Consider the following 27,966-nt stretch of genomic DNA (forward strand, 5'->3'; position numbering starts at 1 on the left):
CTGTGGCGCATAGACGGCGTCCACAAAGTACATCCGAACATGACATGACAATCGACAATGTCCCCACAAAGAAGGATAAAAACAACTGGAATGTTCTTGATTGCTAAAAGAAAGTAGATGCGGGGAATAGCGCTCAGGGGAGAAATTAAACTACGACAGGAAAATACCAACAAAACAAAAAAAAGGAGCGCAAGACAAGAAGTAAAACACTACACACAGGAAAACACCAAAAAAAACTCTATAAGTCAGGGTGTGATGTGACAGGTGGTGACTTTGAGACAAGAGCTATAGTGACGCATGCTTGGTTATGCTTTAAAGTCAATCAATCAATCAATCAATCAATGTTTATTTATATAGCCCTAAATCACAAGTGTCTCAAAGGGCTGCACAAGCCACAACGACATCCTCGGTACAAAGCCCACATAAGGGCAAGGAAAAACTCACCCCAGTGGGACGTCGATGTGAATGACTATGAGAAACCTTGGAGAGGACCGCATATGTGGGTAACCCCCCCCCTCTGGGGGAGACCGAAAGCAATGGATGTCGAGTGGGTCTGACATAATATTGTGAGAGTTCAGTCCATAGTGGATCCAACATAATAGTAAGAGTCCAGTCCATAGTGGATCTAACATAATAGTGTGAGAGTCCAGTCCATAGTGGATCTAACATAATAGTGAGAGTCCAGTCCATAGTGGATCTAACATAATAGTGAGAGTCCAGTCCATAGTGGATCTAACATATAGTGTGAGAGTCCAGTCCATAGTGGATCTAACATAATAGTGTGAGAGTCCAGTCCATAGTGGATCGAACATAATAGTAAGAGTCCAGTCCATAGTGGGGCCAGCAGGACACCATCCCGAGCGGAGACGGGTCAGCAGCGCAGAGATGTTCCCAGCCAATGCACAGGCGAGCGTTCCACCCCGGGTCCTGACTCTGGACAGCCAGCACTTCATCCATGGCCACCGGACCTGTGCCCACCCCTCCTCCACAAGGGATAGAGGGGAGCAGAGGAGAGAAGAAAAGAAACGGCAGATCAACTGGTCTAACAGGGGGGCTATTTAAAGGCTAGAGTATACAAATGAGTTTTAAGATGGGACTTAAATGCTTAAAAGTCATACCCAACATTTGCGACAACGACTTTTTACTGTCAACTGAGTTTAGTTTTTTAATGATTTCTGCTGGTGGTGTGCCTCCGCATTTTTTCAACGCAAAAAATGTGCCTTGACTCAAAAAAAGGTTGAAAAACAGAGTACTAGACATATTGTGGTTTACTGCATGTTGTCGCCCGCAAGTGAAAAGTGTGTTAAAAATCAGAATAAAGGGCTTTTAACATTTTTTTTTTCCACTTTCTCTTTTATCCCTCCAATATAGAAAAACTATAATAAAGAGTTCCACCTGCTGGCTACGGTGTTCGATGAAAACCTGAGCTGGTATCTAGATGATAACATCCGGGCCTTCACCACGGCTCCCGCTACGGTTAACAAGGAGGATGAGGGCTTTATTGACAGCAACAAAATGCACGGTAGGTAAAGTAAATTAAAGTAAATTACTGTATTATCTTAATTGTACTTAAATACTTCAACCTAAAATGTTAAAACATTCTTTTTATTCCCCTTAGCCATCAATGGATTTGTATACGGGAACCTGAAAGGCCTTACCATGTGTAAGGGGGACAAAGTTACGTGGCACCTGTCGGGACTGGGCTCAGAGACGGACATCAACAGCTTTTACTTCCAGGGAAACCGCTTCATCTTCCGCCAAAACAGAATGGACACCATTTCTGTTTTCCCACACATCTCCCACACGGTGACCATGGAGCCAGACAGCATGGGTATGTGACTCGCTGTACCGTATTATTCGGGCCATAGGGCGCATAAATGGGTTAGGGTTAGAGTGTCCGCCCTGAGATGGGTAGGTTGTGCGTTCAAACCCCGGCCGAGTCATACCAAAGACTGTAAAAATGGGAGCCATTACCTCCCTGCTTGGCACTCAGCATCAAGGGTGGGAATTGGGGGTTAAATCACCAAACATTATTCCCGGGCGTGGCCACCGCTGCTGCTCACTGCTCCCCTCACCTCCCAGGGGGTGATCAAGGGTGATGGGTCAAATGCAGTAGCGGGCCCTACCACTGCGCCGCCACCTTTCTCGTCTCCGGCGGGCCTTCCTATGGCGCCCGCCGCCACCTTCCTCGTCTCTGGCAAGCCATCACACGGCGCCGCCACCTTCCTCGTCTTTGGCGGTCCTTCACACGGCGCCGCCACGTTCCTCGTCTCCTGCGGGCCTTCCTATGGCGCCGCCACCTTCCTCGTCTCCGGCGGGCCTTCCCACGGCGCAGCCACCTTCATCGTCTCCGGCGAGCTTTCCCACGGCGCCGCCACATTCCTCGTCTCCGGCGGGCCTTCCCATGGCGCCGCCACCTTCCTCGTCTTCGGCGGGCCCTACCACTGCGCCGCCACCTTCCTTGTCTCCAGCGGGCCTTCCTACGGCGCCGCCACCTTCCTCGTCTCCGGCAAGCCTTCACACGACGCCACCACCTTCCTCGTCTCCGGCGGGCCTTCCCATGGCGCCGCTACCTTCCTCGTCTTCGGCGGGCCCTACCACTGCGCCGCCACCTTCATCGTCTCCGGCGGGCCTTCCCACGGCGCCGCCACATTCCTCGTCTCCGGCGGGCCTTCCCACGGCGCCGCCACCTTCCTCGTCTTCGGCGGGCCCTACCACTGCGCCACCACCTTCCTCGTCTCCAGCGGGCCTTCCTACGGCGCCGCCACCTTCCTCGTCTCCGGCAAGCCTTCACACGACGCCGCCACCTTCCTCGTCTCCGGCGGGCCTTCACACGTCGCCGCCACCTTCCTCGTCTCTGGCAAGCCTTCACACGGCGCCGCCACCTTCCTCGTCTCCGGCGGTCCTTCACACGGCGCCGCCACGTTCTTCGTCTCCGGCGGGCCTTCCTATGGCGCCGCCACCTTCCTCGTCTCCAGCGGGCCTTCCCACGGCGCAGCCACCTTCATCGTCTCCGGCGGGCCTTCCCACGGCGCCGCCACATTCCTCGTCTCCGGCGGGCCTTCCCATGGCGCCGCCACCATCCTCGTCTTCGGCGGGCCCACCACTGCGCCGCCACCTTCCTCGTCTCCAGCGGGCCTTCCAACGGCGCCGCCACCTTCCTCGTCTCCGGCAAGCCTTCACACGACGCCGCCACCTTCCTCGTCTCCGGCGGGCCTTCCCACGGCGCCGCCACATTCCTCGTCTCCGGCGGGCCTTCCCACGGCGCCGCCACCTTCCTCGTCTCCAGCGGGCCTTCCCACGGCGCAGCCACCTTCATCGTCTCCAGCGGGCCTTCCCACGGCGCCGCCACCTTTCTCGTCTTCGGCGGGCCCTACCACTGCGCCGCCACCTTCCTTGTCTCCAGCGGGCCTTCCTACGGCGCGGCCACCTTCCTCGTCTCCGGCAAGCCTTCACACGACGCCGCCACCTTCCTCGTCTCCGGCGGGCCTTCCCACGGCGCCGCCACCTTCCTCGTCTGCGGCGGTCCTTCACACGGCGCTGCCACGTTCCTCGTCTCCGGCAAGCCTTCCCAAGGCGCCGCCACCTTCCTCGTCTCCGGCGGGCCTTCCCACGGCGCCGCCACCTTCCTCGTTTTAATGATACTTTTAGTGACGTTTCTACATTTTTTGTTATATTTTTTGTGATGTTTCTAAAAATTTTTGAGATATTGTAATATTTTAGTGATACTTTTAGTGATGTTTCTACATTGTTTAGTGATATTTTAGTGATACTTTTAGTGATGTTTCTACATTGTTTAGTGATATTTTAGTGATACTTTTAGTGACGTTTCTGCATTTGTAGTGATATTTTTAAATACGTTTCTACATTTTTAGTGATACTTTCAGTGATGTTTCTACATTTTTGGTGATATTGTTGTAATCAGACACTTTTATGTTAAAATACTGAACAGATGTTTATTGGGATAAGGTAAACATCTGTTCAATATTTTAACATAAAAATGTAGAAACATCACTAAAAGTATCACTAAAAATGAAGAAATGTCACTAAAAGTATCACTAAAAATTAATACAATATCATAGAAAATTTGAAAACATCACTAAAAGTATCACTAAATATAAATAAATATTGTAGTAATATTTTATTGATATTTTAGTGATACTTTTAGTGATGTTTCTAAATTTTTTGTGATATTGTAGTAATATTTTAATGATACTTTTAGTGACGTTTCTACATTTTTTGTTATATTTTTTGTGATGTTTCTACATTTTTTGTGATATTGTAGTAATATTTTAGTAATATTTTAATGATACTTTAGTGACGTTTCTACATTTTTTGTTATATTTTTTGTGATGTTTCTACATTGTTTAGTGATATTTTAGTGATACTTTTAGTGATGTTTCTACATTGTTTAGTGATATTTTAGTGATACTTTTAGTGACGTTTCTGCATTTGTAGTGATATTTTTAAATACGTTTCTACATTTTTAGTGATACTTTCAGTGACGTTTCTACATTTTTGGTGATATTGTTGTAATCAAACACTTTTATGTTAAAATACTGAACAGATGTTTATTGGGATAAGGTAAACATCTGTTCAATATTTTAACATAAAAATGTAGAAACATCACTAAAAGTATCACTAAAAATGAAGAAATGTCACTAAAAGTATCACTAAAAATTAATAAAATATCATAGAAAATTTAGAAACATCACTAAAAGTATCACTAAATATAAATAAATATTGTAGTAATATTTTATTGATATTTTATGGATACTTTTAGTGACGTTTCTACATTTTTTGTTATATTTTTTGTGAGGTTTCTAAAATTTTTTGAGATATTGTAATATTTTAGTGATACTTTTAGTGATGTTTCTACATTGTTTAGTGATATTTTAGTGATACTTTTAGTGATGTTTCTACATTGTTTAGTGATATTTTAGTGATACTTTTAGTGATGTTTCTACATTGTTTAGTGATATTTTAGTGATACTTTTAGTGACGTGTCTGCATTTGTAGTGATATTTTTAAATACGTTTCTACATTTTTAGTGATACTTTCACTGATGTTTCTACATTTTTGGTGATATTGTTGTAATCAGACACTTTTATGTTAAAATACTGAACAGATGTTTATTGGTATAAGGTAAACACCTGTTCAATATTTTAACATAAAAATGTAGAAACATCACTAAAGGTATCACTAAAAATGAAGAAATGTCACTAAAAGTATCACTAAAAATTAATAAAATATCATAGAAAATTTAGAAACATCACTAAAAGTATCACTAAATATAAATAAATATTGTAGTAATATTTTATTGATATTTTAGTGGTACTTTTAGTGATGTTTCTAAATTTTTTGTGATATTGTAGTAATATTTTAATGATACTTTTAGTGACGTTTCTACATTTTTTGTTATATTTTTTGTGATGTTTCTACATTTTTTGTGATATTGTAGTGATATTTTAGTAATATTTTAATGATACTTTAGTGACGTTTCTACATTTTTTGTTATATTTTTTGTGATGTTTCTAACATTTTTTGAGAATAATTTCACCACACCTAGTGTGTGTGTGACTATCATTGCTACTTTAACTTTAACTTTAACCGGAGTCTAAGGCGCACTGCCGATGGGCAAGTCTATTCGGGTCTATTTTCATACGAAAGGCGACCTGGATTATAAGGCGCATCAAAGAATCAGAATTAGAACTACTTTAATAATCCCCGAGGGGAAATTAAGATTTTCAGCACAATCCCATTCAAGAGCAGACAAACATTACAGGGAGACAGAACAGGATCGCTGACGGGTCTGACAACTTCCGGCGCCCGTTCCGTTTGCCGCCGCCACCTGACTCGTCCCCCTCCAGTTCCGGGTCCTGCTTCACGGCTGCTTCCTTCGCCTGCCGCTCAAGTTCCTGAGGTGCCTTCATCATCTTCGGCGGGCCCTACCACTGCGCCGCCACCTTCCTCGTTTCCGGCGGGCCTTCCTATGGCGCCCGCCGCCACCTTCCTCATCTCCGGCGGGCCTTCACACGTCGCCGCCACCTTCCTCGTCTCTGGCAAGCCTTCACACGGCGCCGCCACCTTCCTCGTCTTTGGCGGTCCTTCACACGGCGCCGCCACGTTCCTTGTCTCCGGCGGGCCATCCTATGGCGCCGCCACCTTCCTCGTCTCCGGCGGGCCTTCCCACGGCGCAGCCACCTTCATCGTCTCCGGCGGGCTTTCCCACGGCGCTGCCACATTCCTCGTCTCCGGCGGGCCTTCCCACGGCGCCGCCACATTTCTCGTCTCCGGCGGGCCTTCCTACGGCGCCGCCACCTTCCTCGTCTCCGGCAAGCCTTCACACGACGCCGTCACCTTCCTCGTCTCCGGCGGGCCTTCCCACGGCGCCGCCACCTTCCTCGTCTCCGGCAAGCCTTCACACGACGCCGCCACCTTCCTCGTCTCCGGCGGGCCTTCCCACGGCGCCGCTACCTTCCTCGTCTTCGGTGGGCCCTACCACTGCGCCGCCACCATCCTTGTCTCCAGCGGGCCTTCCTACGGCGCGGCCACCTTCCTCGTCTCCGGCAAGCCTTCACACGACGCCGCCACCTTCCTCGTCTCCGGCGGGCCTTCCCACGGCGCCGCCACCTTCCTCGTCTCCGACGGGCCCTACCACTGCGCCGCCACCTTCCTTGTCTCCAGCGGGCCTTCCTACGGCGCCGCCACCTTCCTCGTCTCCGGCAAGCCTTCACATGACGCCGCCACCTTCCTCGTCTCCGGCGGGCCTTCCCACGGCGCCGCTACCTTCCTCGTCTTCGGCGGGCCCTACCACTGCGCCGCCACCTTCCTTGTCTCCAGTGGGCCTTCCTGCGGCGCCGCCACCTTCCTCGCCTCCGGCAAGCCTTTACACGACGCCGCCACCTTCCTCGTCTCCGGCGGGCCTTCCCACGGCGCCGCTACCTTCCTCGTCTTCGGCGGGCCCTACCACTGCGCCGCCACCTTCCTTGTCTCCAGTGGGCCTTCCTACGGCGCCGCCACCTTCCTCGTCTCCGGCAAGCCTTCACACGACGCCGCCACCTTCCTCGTCCCCGGCGGGCCTTCCCACGGCGCCGCTACCTTCCTCGTCTTTGGCGGGCCCTACCACTGCGCCGCCACCTTCCTTGTCTCCAGTGGGCCTTCCTACGGCGCCGCCACCTTCCTCGCCTCCGGCAAGCCTTTACACGACGCCGCCACCTTCCTCGTCTCCGGCGGGCCTTCCCACGGCGCCGCCACCTTCCTCGCCTCCGGCGGGCCTTCCCACGGCGCCGCCACCTTCCTCGTCTCCGACAGGCCTTCCCACGGCGCCGCCACCTTCCTCGTCTCCGGCGGGCCTTCCCACGGCGCAGCCACCTTCCTCATCTCCGGCGAGCCTTCCACGGCGCCGCCACCTTCCTCGTCTCCGGCGGGCTTTCACACGGCGCCGCCACCTTCCTCGTCTCCGGCGAGCCTTCACACGGCGCCACCACCTTCCTCGTCTCCGACGGACCTTCCCACGGAGCCGCCACCTTCCTCGTCTCCGACAGGCCTTCACACGGCGCCGTCACCTTCCTTATATTTCTGTTTTTTAATTTGCACAATACTTTGGGGCAGTAATGGCTGTTTTCAAATGACTACTATACAAATAATTAAAGCTTGACATTAACTTGTGCCCTTTTTTTGCAAAAAGAAGCACATGTAAAATGTCAATTAATGACTGACAGGGCGCTTCATATGACATTTTTTTACCACAAACGTATTCCTAGCCCCTTTATGCTCTGTCACTGAAAATTTCCCCGCATGTCCTAAGTGTCCCTTGTTGGTGCATTCTTGTAAGACAGTATTTGGTTCAAATCTTGATTGGAGTTTTTCGTGAAGGTTTGCAAAATGTATGTTTTACTGATGTAAAATGTGTTATTTTGCTATTTATTCCCCATTATTTTTAGTACAGAACTTGCATCAAATTAAAATCAGGTTTGATTGAAATAGTAGAAACATTCTTAAAAATGTTGGAACGAGCGGGGCTCATTGGGAGCCCCAATTTAGCCAGGTGTGGCCCCGATTGTTTACCTATGTGTTTGCGTTGCACAGGTCAATTTGAAGTGTCGTCTCCGACGGTTAACCATTACCGAGGAGGAATGCGAGCCAATTACACGGTGCAGAAGTGCAGCTTCTTCCAGCGACAGGGTGAGACCATGCTCCATTCTAAGACCTACTACATCGCTGCCATGGAGGTGGACTGGGACTACTCTCCCAACCGTACTTGGGAGGCTGAGATGTTCCGAGGTCAGCAAAGGTAACGTATACAGTCAGCTTGTGCAGTACTCACTATTTTCAACACAAAAACAATGAACATTTGACCAGAACTTCCAAATAGCCTTGTGAGAATCAGTGTCCTCTGTGGAAGACATTTGTTTTGTCCAAATGGAAATACACTATAATGCCAAAAGTATTTGGCCACCCATCCAAATGATGAGAATCAGGTGTCCTAATCACTTGGCCCGGTGTATCAAATCAAGCACTTAGGCATGGAGACTGTTTCTACAAACATTTGTGAAAGAATGGGCCGCTTTCAGTGATTTCCAGCGTGGAACTGTCATAGGATGCCACCTATGCAACAAATCCAGACGTGAAAATTCCTCGGTCCTAAATATTCCAAAGGCTTGACAGAGAGGGGTCAGCGGAGGAATTATGGTGTGGGGTTATTTTTCAGGAGTTGGGCTTGGCCCCTTAGTTCCAGTGAAAGGAACTTTGAATGCTCCAGGATACCAAAACATTTTGGACAATTCCATGCTCCCAACTTTGTGGTAACAATTTGGAGCGGGCCCCTTCCTCTTCCAACATGACTATGAACCTTGCTTTGTGCACTGGTGCACAAAGACATGGATGACTAGAGTCTGGTGTGGATGAACTTGACTGGCCTGCACAGAGTCCTGACCTGAACCCAATAGAACACCTTTGGGATGAATTAGAACGGAGACTGAGAGCCAGGCCTTCTCCACCAACATCAGTGTGTGACCTCACCAATGCGCTTTTGGAAGAATGGTCGAAAATTCCTGTCCAACCTTGTGGACAGCCTTCCCAGAAGAGTTGAAGCTGTAATAGCTGCAAAAGGTCATATTGAACCCTATGGGTTAGGAATGGGATGGCACTTCAAGTTCATATGTGAGTCAAGGCAGGTGGCCAAATACTTTTGACAATATAGTGTATTTATTTACATATTGCGGCTTCACCACATCACGGATTTTTTTAAAAACCCTCAAAATGTTTTACAAAATTTTTGGCCTAATTTAAGCATTTTCAAGCATAACATGGCCACATAAATTTAAAAAAAAAATCAAACCAATCAGAGCACACTGTTCAGTATCGTGGCCACTGATTGGCCCAGCCTCAAGCAGTATTACTATATTGGATTAAAAGTGTATACAAGGTGACTAAATGGGTGTTATTGTTACGTATAGCAGGAGGAGTAGTGACGGCACAGTTCTACAAAGGGACAGTAAAGCTCTATGAGTTATTATATGTAATAATCAAACAACAATATACTTAACTAGAGAATGAAGTGTGACAAAAATACAAGGTGTGTGTGTGTGTGTGTGTGTGTGTGTGTGTGTGTGTGTGTGGTACACAGAACATCAATTTCCACACTTCTATTAGCCCTGGGTCCAGTGGACCCGGACATCTTATATGTAATATAAATGTGTAGGGGGGGTGTATGGTGTGTGGTCATTAAATATGTATTCTGATATATGTTCTTCACAGAAAATGAGCCAAAGTCAGTGAGTCTCAGTTTGAAAAATTAATTAATTGTATCATTTTTCTTTTAATAAAAAATGAAAACGGGTCGCACAGACCCGAACACCACACAAGGGTTACTAACTCTACATGCGTTTGCAATTGAAAAGTCCATTTATTGATTGGCTTTTTAAAAATTATACAAAATATTTAATTGAAGAACAAACAGTTACAGCCGTCCCTTGTTTATCGCTGTTAATTGGGATAACTGCAATTAACACATTTCCACATAAAAGGAATCATTCATTAAAAATGTTAAAGTTAAAGTACCAATGATTGTCACACACACACTAGGTGTGGCGAAATTTGTCCTCTGCATTTTAGAAACATTTTAGTGATATTGTAGTAATATTTTATTGATATTTTAGTGAAAAATATTACTACAATATCACTAACATGTAGAAACATTTTAGTGATATTGTAGTAATATTTTATTGATATTTTAGTGATACTTTTAGTGACGTTTCTACATTTTTTGTTATATTTTTTGTGATGTTTCTACATTTTTGTGATATTGTAGTAATATTTTAGTAATATTTTAATGATACTTTAGTGACGTTTCTACATTTTTTGTTATATTTTTTGTGATGTTTCTACATTTTTTGTGATATTGTAGTGATATTTTAGTAATATTTTAATGATACTTTTAGTGACGTTTCTACATTTTTTGTTATATTTTTTGTGATGTTTCTACATTTTCTGTGATATTGTAGTGATATTTTAGTAATATTTTAATGATACTTTAGTGACGTTTCTACATTTTTTGTTATATTTTTTGTGATGTTTCTACATTTTTTGTGATATTGTAGTATTATTTTAGTAATATTTTAATGATACTTTTAGTGACGTTTCTACATTTTTTGTTATATTTTTTGTGATGTTTCTACATTTTTTTGTGATATTGTAGTAATATTTTAGTAATATTTTAATGACACTTTAGTGACGTTTCTACATTTTTTGTTATATTTTTTGTGATGTTTCTACATTTTTTTGTGATATTGTAGTAATATTTTAGTAATATTTTAATGACACTTTAGTGACGTTTCTACATTTTTTGTTATATTTTTTGTGATGTTTCTAAATTTTTTTGTGATGTAATATTTTAGTGATACTTTTAGTGATGTTTCTACATTTTTTGTGATATTTTAGTGATACTTTTAGTGATGTTTCTGCATTTTTTGTGATATTTTTAATGATGTTTCTACATTTTTAGTGATACTTTCAGTGATGTTTCTATATTTTTGGTGATATTGTAGTAATCAAACACTTTTATGTTAAAATACTGAACAGATGTTTATTGGGATAAGGTAAACATCTGTTCAATATTTTAACATAAAAATGTAGAAACATCACTAAAAGTATCACTAAAAATGAAGAAATGTCACTAAAAGTATCACTAAAAATTAATAAAATATCACAGAAAATTTAGAAACATCACTAAAAAAATCACTAAATATAAATAAATATTGTAATAATATTTTATTGATATTTTAGTGATACTTTAAATGATGTTTCTAAATTTTTTGTGATATTTTAGTAATATTTTAGTAATATTTTAATGATACTTTAGTGACGTTTCTACATTTTTTGTTATATTTTTTGTGATGTTTCTACATTTTTTGTGATATTGTAGTGATATTTTAGTAATATTTTAATGATAATTTAGTGACGTTTCTACATTTTTTGTTATATTTTTTGTGATGTTTACATTTTTTGTGATATTGTAGTGATATTTTAGTAATATTTTAATGATACTTTAGTGACGTTTCTACATTTTTTGTTATATGTTTTGTGATGTTTCTACATTTTTTTGTGATGTAATATTTTAGTGATACTTTTAGTGATGTTTCTACATTTTTTGTGATTTTTTAGTGATACTTTTAGTGATGTTTCTACATTTTTTGTGATATTGTAGTAATATTTTAATGATACTTTTAGTGACGTTTCTACATTTTTTGTTATATTTTTTATGATGTTTCTACATTTTTTTGTGATATTGTAGTGATATTTTAGTAATATTTTAATGATACTTTTAGTGACGTTTCTACATTTTTTGTTATATTTTTTGTGATGTTTCTACATTTTTTGTGATATTGTAGTGATATTCTAGTAATATTTTAATGATACTTTAGTGACGTTTCTACATTTTTTCTTATATTTTTTGTGATGTTTCTACATTTTTCGTGATATTGTAGTAATATTTTAGTAATATTTTAATGATACTTTAGTGATGTTTCTACATTTTTTGTTATATTTTTTGTGATGTTTCTACATGTTTTTGTGATGTAATATTTTAGTGATACTTTTAGTGATGTTTCTACATTTTTTGTGATTTTTTAGTGATACTTTTAGTGATGTTTCTACATTTTTTGTGATATTGTAGTAATATTTTAATGATACTTTTAGTGACGTTTCTACATTTTTTGTTATATTTTTTATGATGTTTCTACATTTTTTTGTGATATTGTAGTGATATTTTAGTAATATTTTAATGATACTTTTAGTGACGTTTCTACATTTTTTGTTATATTTTTTGTGATGTTTCTACATTTTCTGTGATATTGTAGTGATATTTTAGTAATATTTTAATGATACTTTAGTGACGTTTCTACATTTTTTGTTATATTTTTTGTGATGTTTCTACATTTTTTGTGATATTGTAGTAATATTTTAGTAATATTTTAATGATACTTTAGTGACGTTTCTACATTTTTTGTTATATTTTTTGTGATGTTTCTACATTTTTTTGTGATGTTGTAATATTTTAGTGATACTTCTAGTGATGTTTCTACATTTTTTGTGATATTTTAGTGATACTTTTAGTGATGTTTCTGCATTTTTGTGTGATATTTTTAATGATGTTTCTACATTTTTAGTGATACTTTCAGTGATGTTTCTACATTTTTGGTGATATTGTAGTAATCAAACACTTTTATGTTAAAATACTGAACAGATGTTTGTTGGGATAAGGTAAACATCTGTTCAATATTTTAACATACAAATGTAGAAACATCACTAAAAGTATCATTAAAAATGAAGAAATGTCACTAAAAGTATCACTAAAAATTAATAAAGTATCACAGAAAATTTAGAAACATCACTAAAAAAATCACTAAATATAAATAAATATTGTAATAATATTTTAGTGATATTTTAGTGATGTTTCTAAATTTTTTGTGATATTGTAGGGATATTTTAGTAATATTTTAATGATACTTTAGTGACGTTTCTAAATTTTTTGTTATATTTTTTGTGATGTTTCTAAATTTTTTGTGATATTGTAGTAATATTTTAGTAATATTTTAATGATACTTTAGTGACGTTTCTACATTTTTTGTTATATTTTTTGTGATGTTTCTACATTTTTGTGATATTGTAGTGATATTTTAGTAATATTTTAATGATACTTTAGTGACTTTTCTACATTTTTTGTTATATTTTTTGTGATGTTTCTACATTTTTTGTGATATTGTAGTGATATTTTAGTGACGTTTCTACATTTTTTGTTATACTTTTTGTGATGTTTCTACATTTTTTGTGATATTGTAGTAATATTTTAGTAATATTTTAATGATACTTTTAGTGACGTTTCTACATTTTTTGTTATATTTTTTGTGATGTTTCTACATTTTTTGTGATATTGTAGTAATATTTTAGTAATATTTTAATGATACTTTAGTGACGTTACTACATTTTTTGTTATATTTTTTGTGATGTTTCTACATTTTTTGTGATATTGTAGTGATATTTTAGTAATATTTTAATGATACTTTAGTGACATTTCTACATTTTTTGTTATATTTTTGGTGATGTTTCTACATTTTTTGTGATATTGTAGTGATATTTTAGTAATATTTTAATGATACTTTAGTGATGTTTCTACAGTTTTTGTTATATTTTTTGTGATGTTTCTACATTTTTTGTGATATTGTAGTAATATTTTAATTACATTTTAGTGACGTTTCTACATTTTTTGTTATATTTTTTGTGATGTTTCTACATTTTTTTGTGATGTAATATTTTACTGATACTTTTAGTGATGTTTCTACATTTTTTGTGATATTTTAGTGATACTTTTAGTGATGTTTCTACATTTTTTGTGATATTGTAGTAATATTTTAATGATACTTTTAGTGACGTTTCTACATTTTTTGTTATATTTTTTATGATGTTTCTACATTTTTTTTGTGATATTGTAGTGATATTTTAGTAATATTTTAATGATACTTTTAGTGACGTTTCTACATTTTTTGTTATATTTTTTGTGATGTTTCTACATTTTTTGTGATATTGTAGTGATATTCTAGTAATATTTTAATGATACTTTAGTGACGTTTCTACATTTTTTGTTATTTTTTGTGATGTTTCTACATTTTCTGTGATATTGTAGTGATATTTTAGTAATATTTTTAATGATACTTTAGTGACGTTTCTACATTTTTTGTTATATTTTTTGTGATGTTTCTACATTTTTTTGTGATGTAATATTTTAGTGATACTTTTAGTGATGTTTCTACATTTTTTGTGATATTTTAGTGATACTTTTAGTGATGTTTCTGCATTTTTTTGTGATATTTTTAATGATGTTTCTACATTTTTAGTGATACTTTCAGTGATGTTTCTACATTTTTGGTGATATTGTAGTAATCAAACACGTTTATGTTAAAATACTGAACAGATGTTTATTGGGATAAGGTACATATCTGTTCAATATTTTAACATAAAAATGTAGAAACATCACTAAAAGTATCACTAAAAATGAAGAAATGTCACTAAAAATTAATAAAATATCACAAAAAATATAGAAACATCACTAAAAGTATCACTAAATATAAATAAATATTGTAATAATATTTTATTGATATTTTAGTGATACTTTTAGTGATGTTTCTAAATTTTTTGTGATATTGTAGTGATATTTTAGTAATATTTTAATGATACTTTAGTGACGTTTCTACATTTTTTGTTATATTTTTTGTGATGTTTCTACATTTTTTGTGATATTGTAGTGATATTTTAGTAATATTTTAATGATAATTTAGTGACGTTTCTACATTTTTTGTTATATTTTTTGTGATGTTTCTAAATTTTTTTGTAACGTTGTAATATTTTAGTGATACTTTTAGTGATGTTTCTACATTTTTTGTGATATTTTAGTGATACTTGTAGTGATGTTTCTGCATTTTTTGTGATTTTTTTAATAATGTTTCTACATTTTTAGTGATACTTTCAGTGATGTTTCTACATTTTTTGTGATATTTTAGTGATACTTTTAGTGATGTTTCTGCATTTTTTGTGATATTTTAGTGATACTTTTAGTGATGTTTCTGCATTTTTTGTGATTTTTTAATAACGTTTCTACATTTTTAGTGATACTTTCAGTGATGTTTCTACATTTTTTGTGATATTTTAGTGATACTTTTAGTGATGTTTCTACATTTTTTGTGATATTTTAGTGATACTTTTAGTGATGTTTCTGCATTTTTTGTGATTTTTTAATAATGTTTCTACATTTTTAGGGATACTTTCAGTGATGTTTCTACATTTTTTGTGATATTTTATTGATACTTTTAGTGATGTTTCTACATTTTTTGTGACATTTTAGTGATACTTTTAGTGATGTTTCTGCATTTTTTGTGATTTTTTTAATAATGTTTCTACATTTTTAGTGATACTTTCAGTGATGTTTCTACATTTTTTGTGATATTTTAGTGATACTTTTAGTGATGTTTCTACATTTTTTGTGATATTTTAGTGATACTTTTAGTGATGTTTCTGCATTTTTTTGTGATATTTTCAATGATGTTTCTACATTTTTAGTGATACTTTCAGTGATGTTTCTAAATTTTTGGTGATATTGTAGTAATCAAACACTTTTATGTTAAAATACTGAACAGATGTTTATTGGGATAAGGTAAACATCTGTTCAGTATTTTAACATAAAAGTGTTTGATTGTGAGGCATTAAAAGCCACAAAATGCAACGGGTCCATCAGACCCTCAAACACTGGCTCAGTAACAACAATATGAACATTACACAAGGGTTAAATATTCATCTTAACACACTAATTATCGCAATTATAGGCATTATTGATATTGCTTGGTTTGCATTCAGCATTTATTCAAGCATTATTTGTTGCTATTGTATGAAATCTGACTCTTCGACTTCAGTCCGGCCACTGTTTTCCTGGACCAGCAAGGCGGCTTCATCGGCTCGCGCTACAAGAAGGTGGTCTACCGCCAGTTCACCAACGACAAGTTCGCCAAGCAGGTGGAGAGAGGCGCGGACATGGAACACCTCGGCGTCATGGGTAGGTTTTGGCGAGGGTAAATATTATTTCATCTACTTTGTCGGGCTCTGATTAGATCAGCGTCTTCTCTCTCAGGTCCGATGATCCACGCTGACGTGGGAGACAAAGTGAAAGTGGTTTTCAAGAACATGGCCTCCAGACCGTACTCCATCCACGCCCACGGAGTCAAGACAGAAAGCCCCAATGTTTACCACACCAAACCAGGTAAACAAAGACGGAATAATAGTGTGAGAGTCCAGTCCATAGTGGATCTAACATAATAGTGAGAGTCCAGTCCATAGTGGATCTAACATAATAGTGTGAGAGTCCAGTCCAGTCCATAGTGGATCTAACATAATAGTGTGAGAGTCCAGTCCATAGTGGATCTAACATAATAGTGTGAGAGTCCAGTCCATAGTGGATCTAACATAATAGTGTGAGAGTCCAGCCCATAGTGGATCTAACATAATAGTGTGAGAGTCCAGTCCATAGTGGATCTAACATAATAGTGTGAGAGTCCAGTCCATAGTGGATCTAACATAATATTGTGAGAGTCCAGTCCATAGTGGATCTAACATAATAGTGTGAGAGTCCAGTCCATAGTGGATCTAACATAATAGTGTGAGAGTCCAGTCCATAGTGGATCTAACATAATAGTGTGAAAGTCCAGTCCATAGTGGGTCTAGCATAATATTGTGAGAGTCCAGTCCATAGTGGATCTAACATAATAGTGAGAGTCCAGTCCATAGTGGATCTAACATAATAGTGAGAGTCCAGTCCATAGTGGATCTAACATAATAGTGTGAGAGTCCAGTCCATAGTGGAACTAACATAATAGTGTGGGAGTCCAGTCCATAGTGGATCTAACATAATAGTGTGAGATTCCAGTCCATAGTGGATCTAACATAATAGTGTGAGAGTCCAGTCCATAGTGGATCTAACATAATAGTGAGAGTCCAGTCCATAGTGGATATAATGTAATAGTGTGAGAGTCCAGTCCATAGTGGATCTAACATAATAGTGAGAGAGTCCAGTCCATAGTGGATCTAACATAATAGTGTGAGAGTCCAGTCCATAGTGGATCTAACATAATAGTGAGAGTCCAGTCCATAGTGGATCTAACATAATAGTGAGAGTCCAGTCCATAGTGGATCTAACATAATAGTGTGAGAGTCCAGTCCATAGTGGATCTAACATAATATTGTGAGAGTCCAGTCCATAGTGGATCTAACATAATAGTGAGAGTCCAGTCCATAGTGGATCTAACATAATAGTGAGAGTCCAGTCCATAGTGGATCTAACATAATAGTGAGAGAGTCCAGTCCATAGTGGATCTAACATAATATTGTGAAAGTCCAGTCCATAGTGGGTCTAACATAATAGTGTGAGAGTCCAGTCCATAGTGGATCTAACATTATAGTGTGAAAGTCCAGTCCATAGTGGATCTAACATTATAGTGTGAGAGTCCAGTCCATAGTGGATCTAACATAATAGTGTGAGAGTCCAGTCCATAGTGGATCTAACATAATAGTGTGAGAGTCCAGTCCATAGTGGATCTAACATAATAGTGAGAGTCAAGTCCATAGTGGATCTAACGTAATAGTGAGAGTCCAGTCCATAGTGGATCTAACATAATATTTAGAGTCCAGTCCATAGTGGATCTAATATAATAGTGAGAGTCCCGTCCATAGTGGATCTAACATAATGTTGTGAGAGTCCAGTCCATAGTGGATCTAACATAATAGTGTGAAAGTCCAGTCCATAGTGGGTCTAGCATAATATTGTGAGAGTCCAGTCCATAGTGGATCTAACATAATAGTGAGAGTCCAGTCCATAGTGGATCTAACATAATAGTGAGAGTCCAGTCCATAGTGGATCTAACATAATAGTGTGAGAGTCCAGTCCATAGTGGAACTAACATAATAGTGTGGGAGTCCAGTCCATAGTGGATCTAACATAATAGTGTGAGATTCCAGTCCATAGTGGATCTAACATAATAGTGTGAGAGTCCAGTCCATAGTGGATCTAACATAATAGTGTGAGAGTCCCGTCCATAGTGGATCTAACATAATAGTGAGAGTCCAGTCCATAGTGGATCTAACATAATAGTGAGAGTCCAGTCCATAGTGGATCTAACATAATATTGTGAGAGTCCAGTCCATAGTGGATCTAACATAATAGTGTGAGAGTCCAGTCCATAGTGGATCTAACATAATAGTGAGAGTCCAGTCCATAGTGGATCTAACATAATAGTGTGAGAGTCCAGTCCATAGTGGATCTAACATAATAGTGAGAGTCCAGCCCATAGTGGATCTAACATAATAGTGTGAGAGTCCAGTCCATAGTGGATCTAACATAATAGTGTGAGAGTCCAGTCCATAGTGGATCTAACATAATAGTGAGAGTCAAGTCCATAGTGGATCTAACGTAATAGTGAGAGTCCAGTCCATAGTGGATCTAACATAATAGTGTGAGAGTCTATTACATAGTGGATCTAACATAATAGTGTGAGAGTCCAGTCCATAGTGGATCTAACATAATAGTGAGAGTCCAGTCCATAGTGGATCTAACATAATAGTGAGAGTCCAGTCCATAGTGGATCCAAAATAATAGTGTGAGAGTCCAGTCCATAGTGGATCTAACATAATAGTGTGAGAGTCCAGTCCATAGTGGATCTAACATAATAGTGAGAGTCCAGTCCATAGTGGATCTAACATAATAGTGTGAGAGTCCAGTCCATAGTGGATCTAACATAATAGTGAGAGTCCAGCCCATAGTGGATCTAACATAATAGTGTGAGAGTCCAGTCCATAGTGGATCTAACATAATAGTGTGAGAGTCCAGTCCATAGTGGATCTAACATAATAGTGAGAGTCAAGTCCATAGTGGATCTAACGTAATAGTGAGAGTCCAGTCCATGGTGGATCTAACATAATAGTGTGAGAGTCTATTACATAGTGGATCTAACATAATAGTGTGAGAGTCCAGTCCATAGTGGATCTAACATAATAGTGAGAGTCCAGTCCATAGTGGATCTAACATAATAGTGAGAGTCCAGTCCATAGTGGATCCAAAATAATAGTGTGAGAGTCCAGTCCATAGTGGATCTAACATAATAGTGTGAGAGTCCAGTCCATAGTGGATCTAACATAATAGTGTGAGAGTCCAGTCCATAGTGGATCTAACATAATAGTGAGAGTCCAGTCCATAGTGGATCTAACATAATAGTGTGAGAGTCCAGCCCATAGTGGATCTAACATAATAGTGTGAGAGTCCAGTCCATAGTGGATCTAACATAATAGTGTGAGAGTCCAGTCCATGGTGGATCTAACATAATATTGTGAGAGTCCAGTCCATAGTGGATCTAACATAATAGTGAGAGTCCAGTCCTTAGTGGATCTAACATAATAGTGTGAGAGTCCAGCCCATAGTGGATCTAACATAATAGTGTGAGAGTCCAGTCCATAGTGGATCTAACATAATAGTGTGAGAGTCCAGTCCATAGTGGATCTAACATAATAGTGAGAGTCAAGTCCATAGTGGATCTAACGTAATAGTGAGAGTCCAGTCCATAGTGGATCTAACATAATAGTGTGAGAGTCTATTACATAGTGGATCTAACATAATAGTGTGAGAGTCCAGTCCATAGTGGATCTAACATAATAGTGAGAGTCAAGTCCATAGTGGATCTAACGTAATAGTGAGAGTCCAGTCCATAGTGGATCTAACATAATAGTGTGAGAGTCTATTACATAGTGGATCTAACATAATAGTGTGAGAGTCCAGTCCATAGTGGATCTAACATAATAGTGAGAGTCCAGTCCATAGTGGATCTAACATAATAGTGAGAGTCCAGTCCATAGTGGATCTAACATAATAGTGTGAGAGTCCAGTCCATAGTGGATCTAACATAATAGTGAGAGTCCAGTCCATAGTGGATCTAACATAATAGTGTGAGAGTCCAGTCCATAGTGGATCCAACATAATAGTGAGAGTCAAGTCCATAGTGGATCTAACGTAATAGTGAGAGTCCAGTCCATAGTGGATCTAACATAATAGTGTGAGAGTCAATTACATAGTGGATCTAACATAATAGTGTGAGAGTCCAGTCCATAGTGGATCTAACATAATAGTGAGAGTCCAGTCCATAGTGGATCTAACATAATAGTGAGAGTCCAGTCCATAGTGGATCTAACATAATAGTGTGAGAGTCCAGTCCATAGTGGATCTAACATAATAGTGAGAGTCCAGTCCATAGTGGATCTAACATAATAGTGTGAGAGTCCAGTCTACAGTGGATCTAACATAATATTGTGAGTCCAGTCCATAGTGGGGCCAGCAGGAGACCATCCCAAGCGGAGACGGGTCAGCAGCGCAGAGATGTCCCCAACGATGCACAGGAGAGCGGTCCACCCTGGGTCCCGACTCTGGACAGCCAGCACTTCATAAAAGTGTCAAAAATAACAATTTATAAACAATGTAAAGCTGCGATGAGGTGGCGACTTGTCCAGGGTGTACCCCGCCTCCCGCCCCGAGTGCACCCCCCGTCACACCAAAAGGGACAAGCGGTAGAAAATGGACTGATGGAAACAATGTAAAGTAAAACACGTTCTTCTCTTGTCAAACGAGTACAGCTCGGTGGGCAGAGTGGCCGTGCCAGCAACTTTGAGGGTTCCAGGTTCGATTCCCGCTTACGCCATCCTAGTCACTGCCGTCGTGTCCTTGGGCAAGACACTTTACCCACCTGCTCCCAGTGCCAGCCACACTGCTTTAAATGTAACTTAGATATTGGGTTTCACTATGTAAACGCGCTTTGAGTCACTAGAGAAAAGCGCTATATAAATATAATTCACTTCACTTCACAATCAAGATTAGAATGCAATGTAAAAAGACCGAAGAGGCAGAATATTCTCACAAACGAACCGTATTTTCCTCTCATTTTCTCAAAACTCAACAGTGCGCCTTATGTACAGAATACTTTTGGTTGTGCTTACCGACCTCGAAGCTATTTTATTTGGTACATGGCGAAATAAGTGTGACCAGGAGATGGCAGCCACACATAAGAGATACATGTAGACTGCAATATGAATACAGTAAACGACACCAACATTTTACATGTTCCATTGAAAATATAGAACATTACACATGACGCTCAAAAATCCATCAAAATGTTTTAGTAGGACTTTGGTAAGCTATGAAGCCACACCACTTGATGGATTGTGCTGTGCTTCAACATAGGAGTATTATTATGGTGCGTGTATAAGGTAAGACATATTATCTGGCGTTTTGTTTCACAATATTATGCAAAAGCAACTTTTCTTACCTTCTGGTACCTGCTGATCTGTATTTGGGATCTGTATAAGTCCTGAAAATGTATGCGTGTCCACCTTTGTACACGCTTAGAAATAAAAGTGCTAAGTAGAACCATATAAGGTTCTTCGGCCCGTCCTCATAGGAGAACCCTTTTTGGCTCTAGGTAGAACCTTTTTATAAAGGTTCCACCTGGAACCCTTTTGGAGGGTTCTACCTAGAACCCAACATGAAGGGTTATACCTAGAACTGTGTGTGTAAGGTTCCACCCAGAACCCCCCCATGAGAGGTTCTACAAAGAACCCACGCAGGGAGTTCCACTAAGAACCCTTTCATGTTTCAAGGGTTTCATCTAGAACCCACACAGGGAGTTCCACTAAGAACCCTTTTATTTTTCAAGGGTTTCATCTAGAACCCACGCAGGGAGTTCCACTAAGAACCCTTTCGTATTTCAAGGGTTTCATCTAGAACCCACACAGGGAGTTCCACTAAGAACCCTTTCGTTTGTCAAGGGTTTCATCTAGAACCCATGCAGGGAGTTCCACTAAGAACCCTTTCATGTTTCAAGGGTTTCATCTAGAACCCACATAGGGAGTTCCACTAAGAACCCTTTCCTTTTTCAAGGGTTTCATCTAGAACCCATGCAGGGAGTTCCACTAAGAACCCTTTCATGTTTCAAGGGTTTCATCTAGAACCCACATAGGGAGTTCCACTAAGAACCCTTTCCTTTTTCAAGCGTTTCATCTAGAACCCATGCAGGGAGTTCCACTAAGAACCCTTTCATGTTTCAAGGGTTTCATCTAGAACCCACACAGGGAGTTCCACAAAGAACTCTTTCATGTTTCAAGGGTTTCATCTAGACCTGACACAGGGGGTTCTAAAAACATCCCTTTTCAAAGGTTTTCACCGATAACCGTCTTGTCTTCTGAGGGTTCTATAAAGAACCATATTGTATTCTACAGATCAGTTTAGTTCATATTATATTGTGGTCATTTATCATGTTGACATTGAACAAACATTCAAAACATTTTAATGAGAAAAACATTTATTTAAAGATAGGCACCATGTTATCAGGAAGTATGTCCCTGGTGACACAGGATCTTACCCATGCTTTCAACAATCCCTGAAGAACTCTTTCTTCCAAAAACGGTTCTCTGGATCAAAATAGTTCTTACTGGAACCCTTAGTGTTAGTGAGAACCCTTTTAAAACCAATTATTCAGAAAAGGGGTTTTAAAGGGTTCTCTGGATCAAAATGGTTCTTACTGGAACCATTAGCGTTACCAAGAACCCTTGAAAAACCCTTTCTTCGGGAAAGGGTTTTTCAGAAGCAAATGGTTCCAGTTAGAACCTCAGCCCTTGTAGAAGAACCCTTTTAGAACCCTTATTTCTAAGAGTGTAGTCCGTGCCGACCCGTAGTGGATAAGCTTCTTCTTGTTATGTGACATTCATCCTCCACTGTTGCCATTTCTAATATAAAGTAGTGTAAAGTTCTTACTTATATCTGTCAGTAAACTCGCCATGAAAGCGCTAAAACATACCGGTGTAGTGAGTTTACATTATTCACCCAAGGAACTTTAGTTTTTGGAGAGTTCCGGTCGGACGGTTTTTCACGGGACACATTTCGGGCGTTGTTGTTTCCGGATGAGGAGACGCTGCTCCGTTGTTGATTGAAGTAAAGTCTGAATGTCATTAAAACTAATTTTGATTATTAATAGAAACATGTGGTTCTCTTTCAGGAACATAACTCGGTATCCGTTTGTATTCATTAAAGTTGGAGAGTGGCTTACAAGACAACCTTTTGAGGAGATATTATATTTGTTACAAAGTCTTAACATGAATTATTAAATGTGCTTCACAGGTGGGACTCACATCTATGAGTGGTATGTTACTAAGACTACAGGACCTACCACTGAGCAGGAGGAGTGCTCCGTGTCAGCATACTACTCCACGGTGGATGTTGCCAAGGTGTGCTGTACACACACACACACACACACACACACACACACACACACACACACACACACACACACACACACACACACACACACACACACACACACACGCACACATGCACAGTCTTGTATTTCTTACCTTCTTGAGACCTCTGAAAAATGCCTACCTTTTTAGGACCACCCTTTCTAGATATATAAAGATGTGTATTTACAACATTAATAATATATTCATACTATGCAAATATAAAAAAAAGCTTGTTGTGAAAAATTTCACAAGAAAAAGGTCACAGTTTCACAAGAAAAACGTAGAATTTTGGCAGTATTATAATAAAAGTCGTCATTTTACTCAACGCAAGTCAACATTTTTCAAGAGAAACTGAACGTGTGCAATATTATGATAAAAGTTGGAATTTTACTCAATAACAGTCGCAATTTTACAAGGAAATCTTAACATTTTGGCAATTTTATGAAAAGAGTCGTCATTTTACTCGACAAAAGTCACAATTTTATAAGAAAACTTTAACATTTTGGCAATATTATAATAATAATTGGAATTTTACTTGGCAAAATTATGACAAAAGTTATAATTTTACTCAAAGAATGTCACTATTTTACAAGAACAACAAAACAATTGGTGATATTGTGATAAAAGTCAGAATTTTGTATGACAAATGTCATCATTTTGCATTATAAAGTAATAATTTTACATAAAAAAGTAATAATTTTACGAGAAAATATTGCAATATTACAGAAACAGAAAGAATATGAGAAATTGTTCCCAATTTTATTTTAAAAAAGTCGACACATTTTTAGAAAAAGACTGCTTTTAGTTAATGTCTTTTTTTCGGATTTTTATTTGTAATTGGTTTTTTCCTCATTATTTACTTTTTACAGTATGTCTCTATATACATATTTATTACATTTTTTTTAAATTAATTTTGGCCAAAGAAGGCGCATTTCGATTTCTTATACACACTTGTCATTACATATGTTGACCAGAGGGGGAGCACTTCAAATGTTTACACACACTTGTTATTTCATATGTTGACCAGAGGGGGAGCACTTTTAAAAGCGACACACAGTCAATTAGAAAAATCCCTCCTTTTTGGGACCACCCTCATTTTGATAGATTTCACCAGCAGGGGTGCAAATGAGACATTCTGCATTAGATGTGTATTTACAACATTAATAATATATACATACTATGCAAATATAAAAAAGCTTGTTGTGAAAAATGAGTTGGAATTTCACAAGAAAAAGGTCACAATTTCACAAGTAAAACTTGAAATGTTGGCAGTATTATAATAAAAGTCGTCATTTTACTCAACGCAAGTCAAAATTTTACAAGAAAAACGGAACATTTGTGCAATATTATCATAAAAATTGGATTTTACTCAATAACAGTCGCAATTTTAACAGAAAAGCTTAAAATTTTAGCAATTTTATAAAAAGATTCGTAATTTTACTCGACAAAGTCACAATTTTTTAAGAAAACTTTAACATTTTGGCAATATTATAATAATAATCGGAATTTACTTGGCAAAACTGTGACAAAAGTCATCTTTTTACTCAAAAAAGGTCACTGTTTTACAAGAACAACAAAAAAATTGTCAATATTGTGATAAAAGTCAGAATTTATATGACAAATGTCACCATTTTGCATTAAAAAGTCATAATTTTACATAAAAAAGTAATAATTTTACATAAAAAAAGTAATACTTTTACGAGAAAATATTGCAATATTACAGAAATAGAAAGAATATGAGAAATTGTTCCCAATTTTATTTAAAAAAAGTCGACACATTTTGAGAAAAAGACTGCTTTTAGTTAATGTCTTTTTTTCGGATTTTTGTTTGTAATTGGTTTTTAATCCTCATTATTTACTTTTTACAGTATGTCTCTATATACATATTTATTACATTTTTTAAATTAATTTTGGCCAAAGAAGGCGCATTTCGATTTCTTACACACACTTGTCATTACATATGTTGACCAGAGGGGGAGCACTTCAAATGTTTACACACACTTGTTATTTCATATGTTGACGGAAGGGGGAGCACTTTTAAAAGCAACACACAGTCAATTAGACAAATCCCTCCTTTTTGGGACCACCCTCATTTTGATAGATTTCACCAGCAGGGGTGCTAATGAGACATTCTGCATTAGATGTGTATTTACAACATTAATAATATATACATACTATGCAAATATAAAAAAGCTTGTTGTGAAAAATGAGTTGGAATTTCACAAGAAAAAGGTCACAATTTCACAAGTAAAACTTGAAATTTTGGCAGTGTTATAATAAAAGTCGTCATTTTACTCAACGCAAGTCAAAATTTTACAAGAAAAACGGAACATTTGTGCAATATTATGATAAAAATTGGATTTTACTCAATAACAGTCGCAATTTTAACAAAAAAGCTTAACATTTTAGCAATTTTATAAAAAGATTCGTAATTTTACTCGACAAAAGTCACAATTTTTTAAGAAAACTTTAACATTTTGGCAATATTATAATAATAATTGGAATTTTACTTGGCAAAATTATGACAAAAGTTATAATTTTACTCAAAAAAGGTCACTATTTTACAAGAACAACAAAAAATTGGCGATATTGTGATAAAAGTCAGAATTTTGTATGACAAATGTCATCCTTTTGCATTAAAAAGTAATACTTTAACATAAAAAAGTAATAATTTTACATAAAAAAAGTAATACTTTTACGAGAAAATATTGCAATATTACAGAAATAGAAAGAATATGAGAAATTGTTCCCAATTTTATTTAAAAAAAGTCGACACATTTTGAGAAAAAGACTGCTTTTAGTTAATGTATTTTTTTCGGATTTTTATTTGTAATTGGTTTTTAATCCTCATTATTTACTTTTTACAGTATGTCTCTATATACATATTTATTACATTTTTTTAATTAATTTTGGCCAAAGAAGGCGCATTTCGATTTCTTACACACACTTGTCATTACATATGTTGACCAGAGGGGGAGCACTTCAAATGTTTACACACACTTGTTATTTCATATGTTGACCAGAGGGGGAGCACTTTTAAAAGCGACACACAGTCAATTAGAAAAATCCCTCCTTTTTGGGACCACCCTCATTTTGATAGATTTCACCACCAGGGGGTGCAAATGAGACATTCTGCATTAGTCGTGTATTTACAACATTAATAATATATACATACTATGCAAATATAAAAAAGCTTGTTGTGAAAAATGAGTTGGAATTTCACAAGAAAAAGGTCACAATTTCACAAGTAAAACTTGAAATGTTGGCAGTATTATAATAAAAGTCGTCATTTTACTAAACGCAAGTCAAAATTTTACAAGAAAAACGGAACATGTGTGCAATATTATGATAAAAGTTGGATTTTACTCAATAACAGTCGCAATTTTAACAAAAAAGCTTAACATTTTAGCAATTCTATAAAAAGATTCGTAATTTTACTCGACAAAAGTCACAATTTTATAAGAAAACTTTAACATTTTGGCAATATAATAATAATCGGAATTTTACTTGGCAAAACTGTGACAAAAGTCATCTTTTTACTCAAAAAAGGTCACTGTTTTACAAGAACAACAAAAAAATTGTCAATATTGTGATAAAAGTCAAAATTTATATGATAAATGTCACCATTTTGCATTAAAAAGTAATAATTTTATGAGAAAATATTGCAATATTACAGAAACAGAAAGAATATGAGAAATTGTTCCCAATTTTATAAGAAAAAAGTCGACACATTTTGAGAAAAAGATGGGTTTTTTTTTTCGGATTTTTGTTTGTAATTGTTTTTTATTCCTCATTATTTACTTCAAGTTATTACAGTAAGTCTCTATATACATATATTATTTTTTTTCCAATACATTTTGGCCAAAGGGGGCGCATTTCAGTTCCTTACACACACTTGTTGTTACATATGTTGGCCAGAGGAGGAGCATTTCAAATTTTTACACGCACCTGTTATTTCATATGTTGACCACTTTTAAAAGCGACACAGTCAATTTGACAAAATCCCTCCTTTTTAGAACCACCCTCATTTTGATGGATTTCACCACTAGGGGTGCAAATGAGATCTCTATTTTTAGTGTTTTGTAATGCGCTTAAGGCCGATAACAAAGGAATCATGGACCACAGATGGCCCCTGTGCCGCACTTTGGGCAACCCAGCTGTAGAAGCTAACAGTTAATGACCACTATAGTCTTAGTACCGTAGTTTATTTGTTCATCCTATGGTCACATATGGGACGCGGGTTGTCTTACGGCAGCAACAGAAGTGGTAAAATCAGCTGTTCACCTGGCGTTTTTTTCCAGGGATGAATAGGGAAGTCCTTCTTTAGTCTTGTTTAATCATATATTGCTGCCTTTGCACCTGTCAATGTTTACTTTTGTATGCACATTAAATCAACAAAAAATCCTGACTTTGGAGCAATGTTCACGGACTCTAGTATTTGGCTCTCTATTAGATGCAATGGTTTTCCGTATTGGGACCATGATGGGTAGAAATACAAGAACACACACACACACACACACACACACACACACACACACACACACACACACACACACACACACACACACACACACATTGACATGTTACACCCCT

General features: G+C 37.9%; 1 protein-coding gene across 1 annotated transcript in view; it reads left to right on the top strand.

Annotated features, from left to right (window-relative positions):
- Positions 1 to 27,966, top strand: part of cp (ceruloplasmin) — a 61,640-nt gene that overhangs the window by 18,654 nt on the left and 15,020 nt on the right. Inside the window, exons 12-17 of the mRNA XM_061975495.1 lie at positions 1,372 to 1,522; positions 1,619 to 1,831; positions 8,092 to 8,296; positions 15,966 to 16,105; positions 16,181 to 16,309; positions 23,255 to 23,361. Of these exons, the coding sequence (XP_061831479.1) occupies positions 1,372 to 1,522; positions 1,619 to 1,831; positions 8,092 to 8,296; positions 15,966 to 16,105; positions 16,181 to 16,309; positions 23,255 to 23,361 (945 nt within the window). The remainder of the gene's footprint in view (positions 1 to 1,371; positions 1,523 to 1,618; positions 1,832 to 8,091; positions 8,297 to 15,965; positions 16,106 to 16,180; positions 16,310 to 23,254; positions 23,362 to 27,966) is intronic.

Source organism: Nerophis lumbriciformis, linkage group LG14, assembly GCF_033978685.3.
Source record: "Nerophis lumbriciformis linkage group LG14, RoL_Nlum_v2.1, whole genome shotgun sequence".
Lineage (NCBI taxonomy): Eukaryota > Metazoa > Chordata > Actinopteri > Syngnathiformes > Syngnathidae > Nerophis > Nerophis lumbriciformis.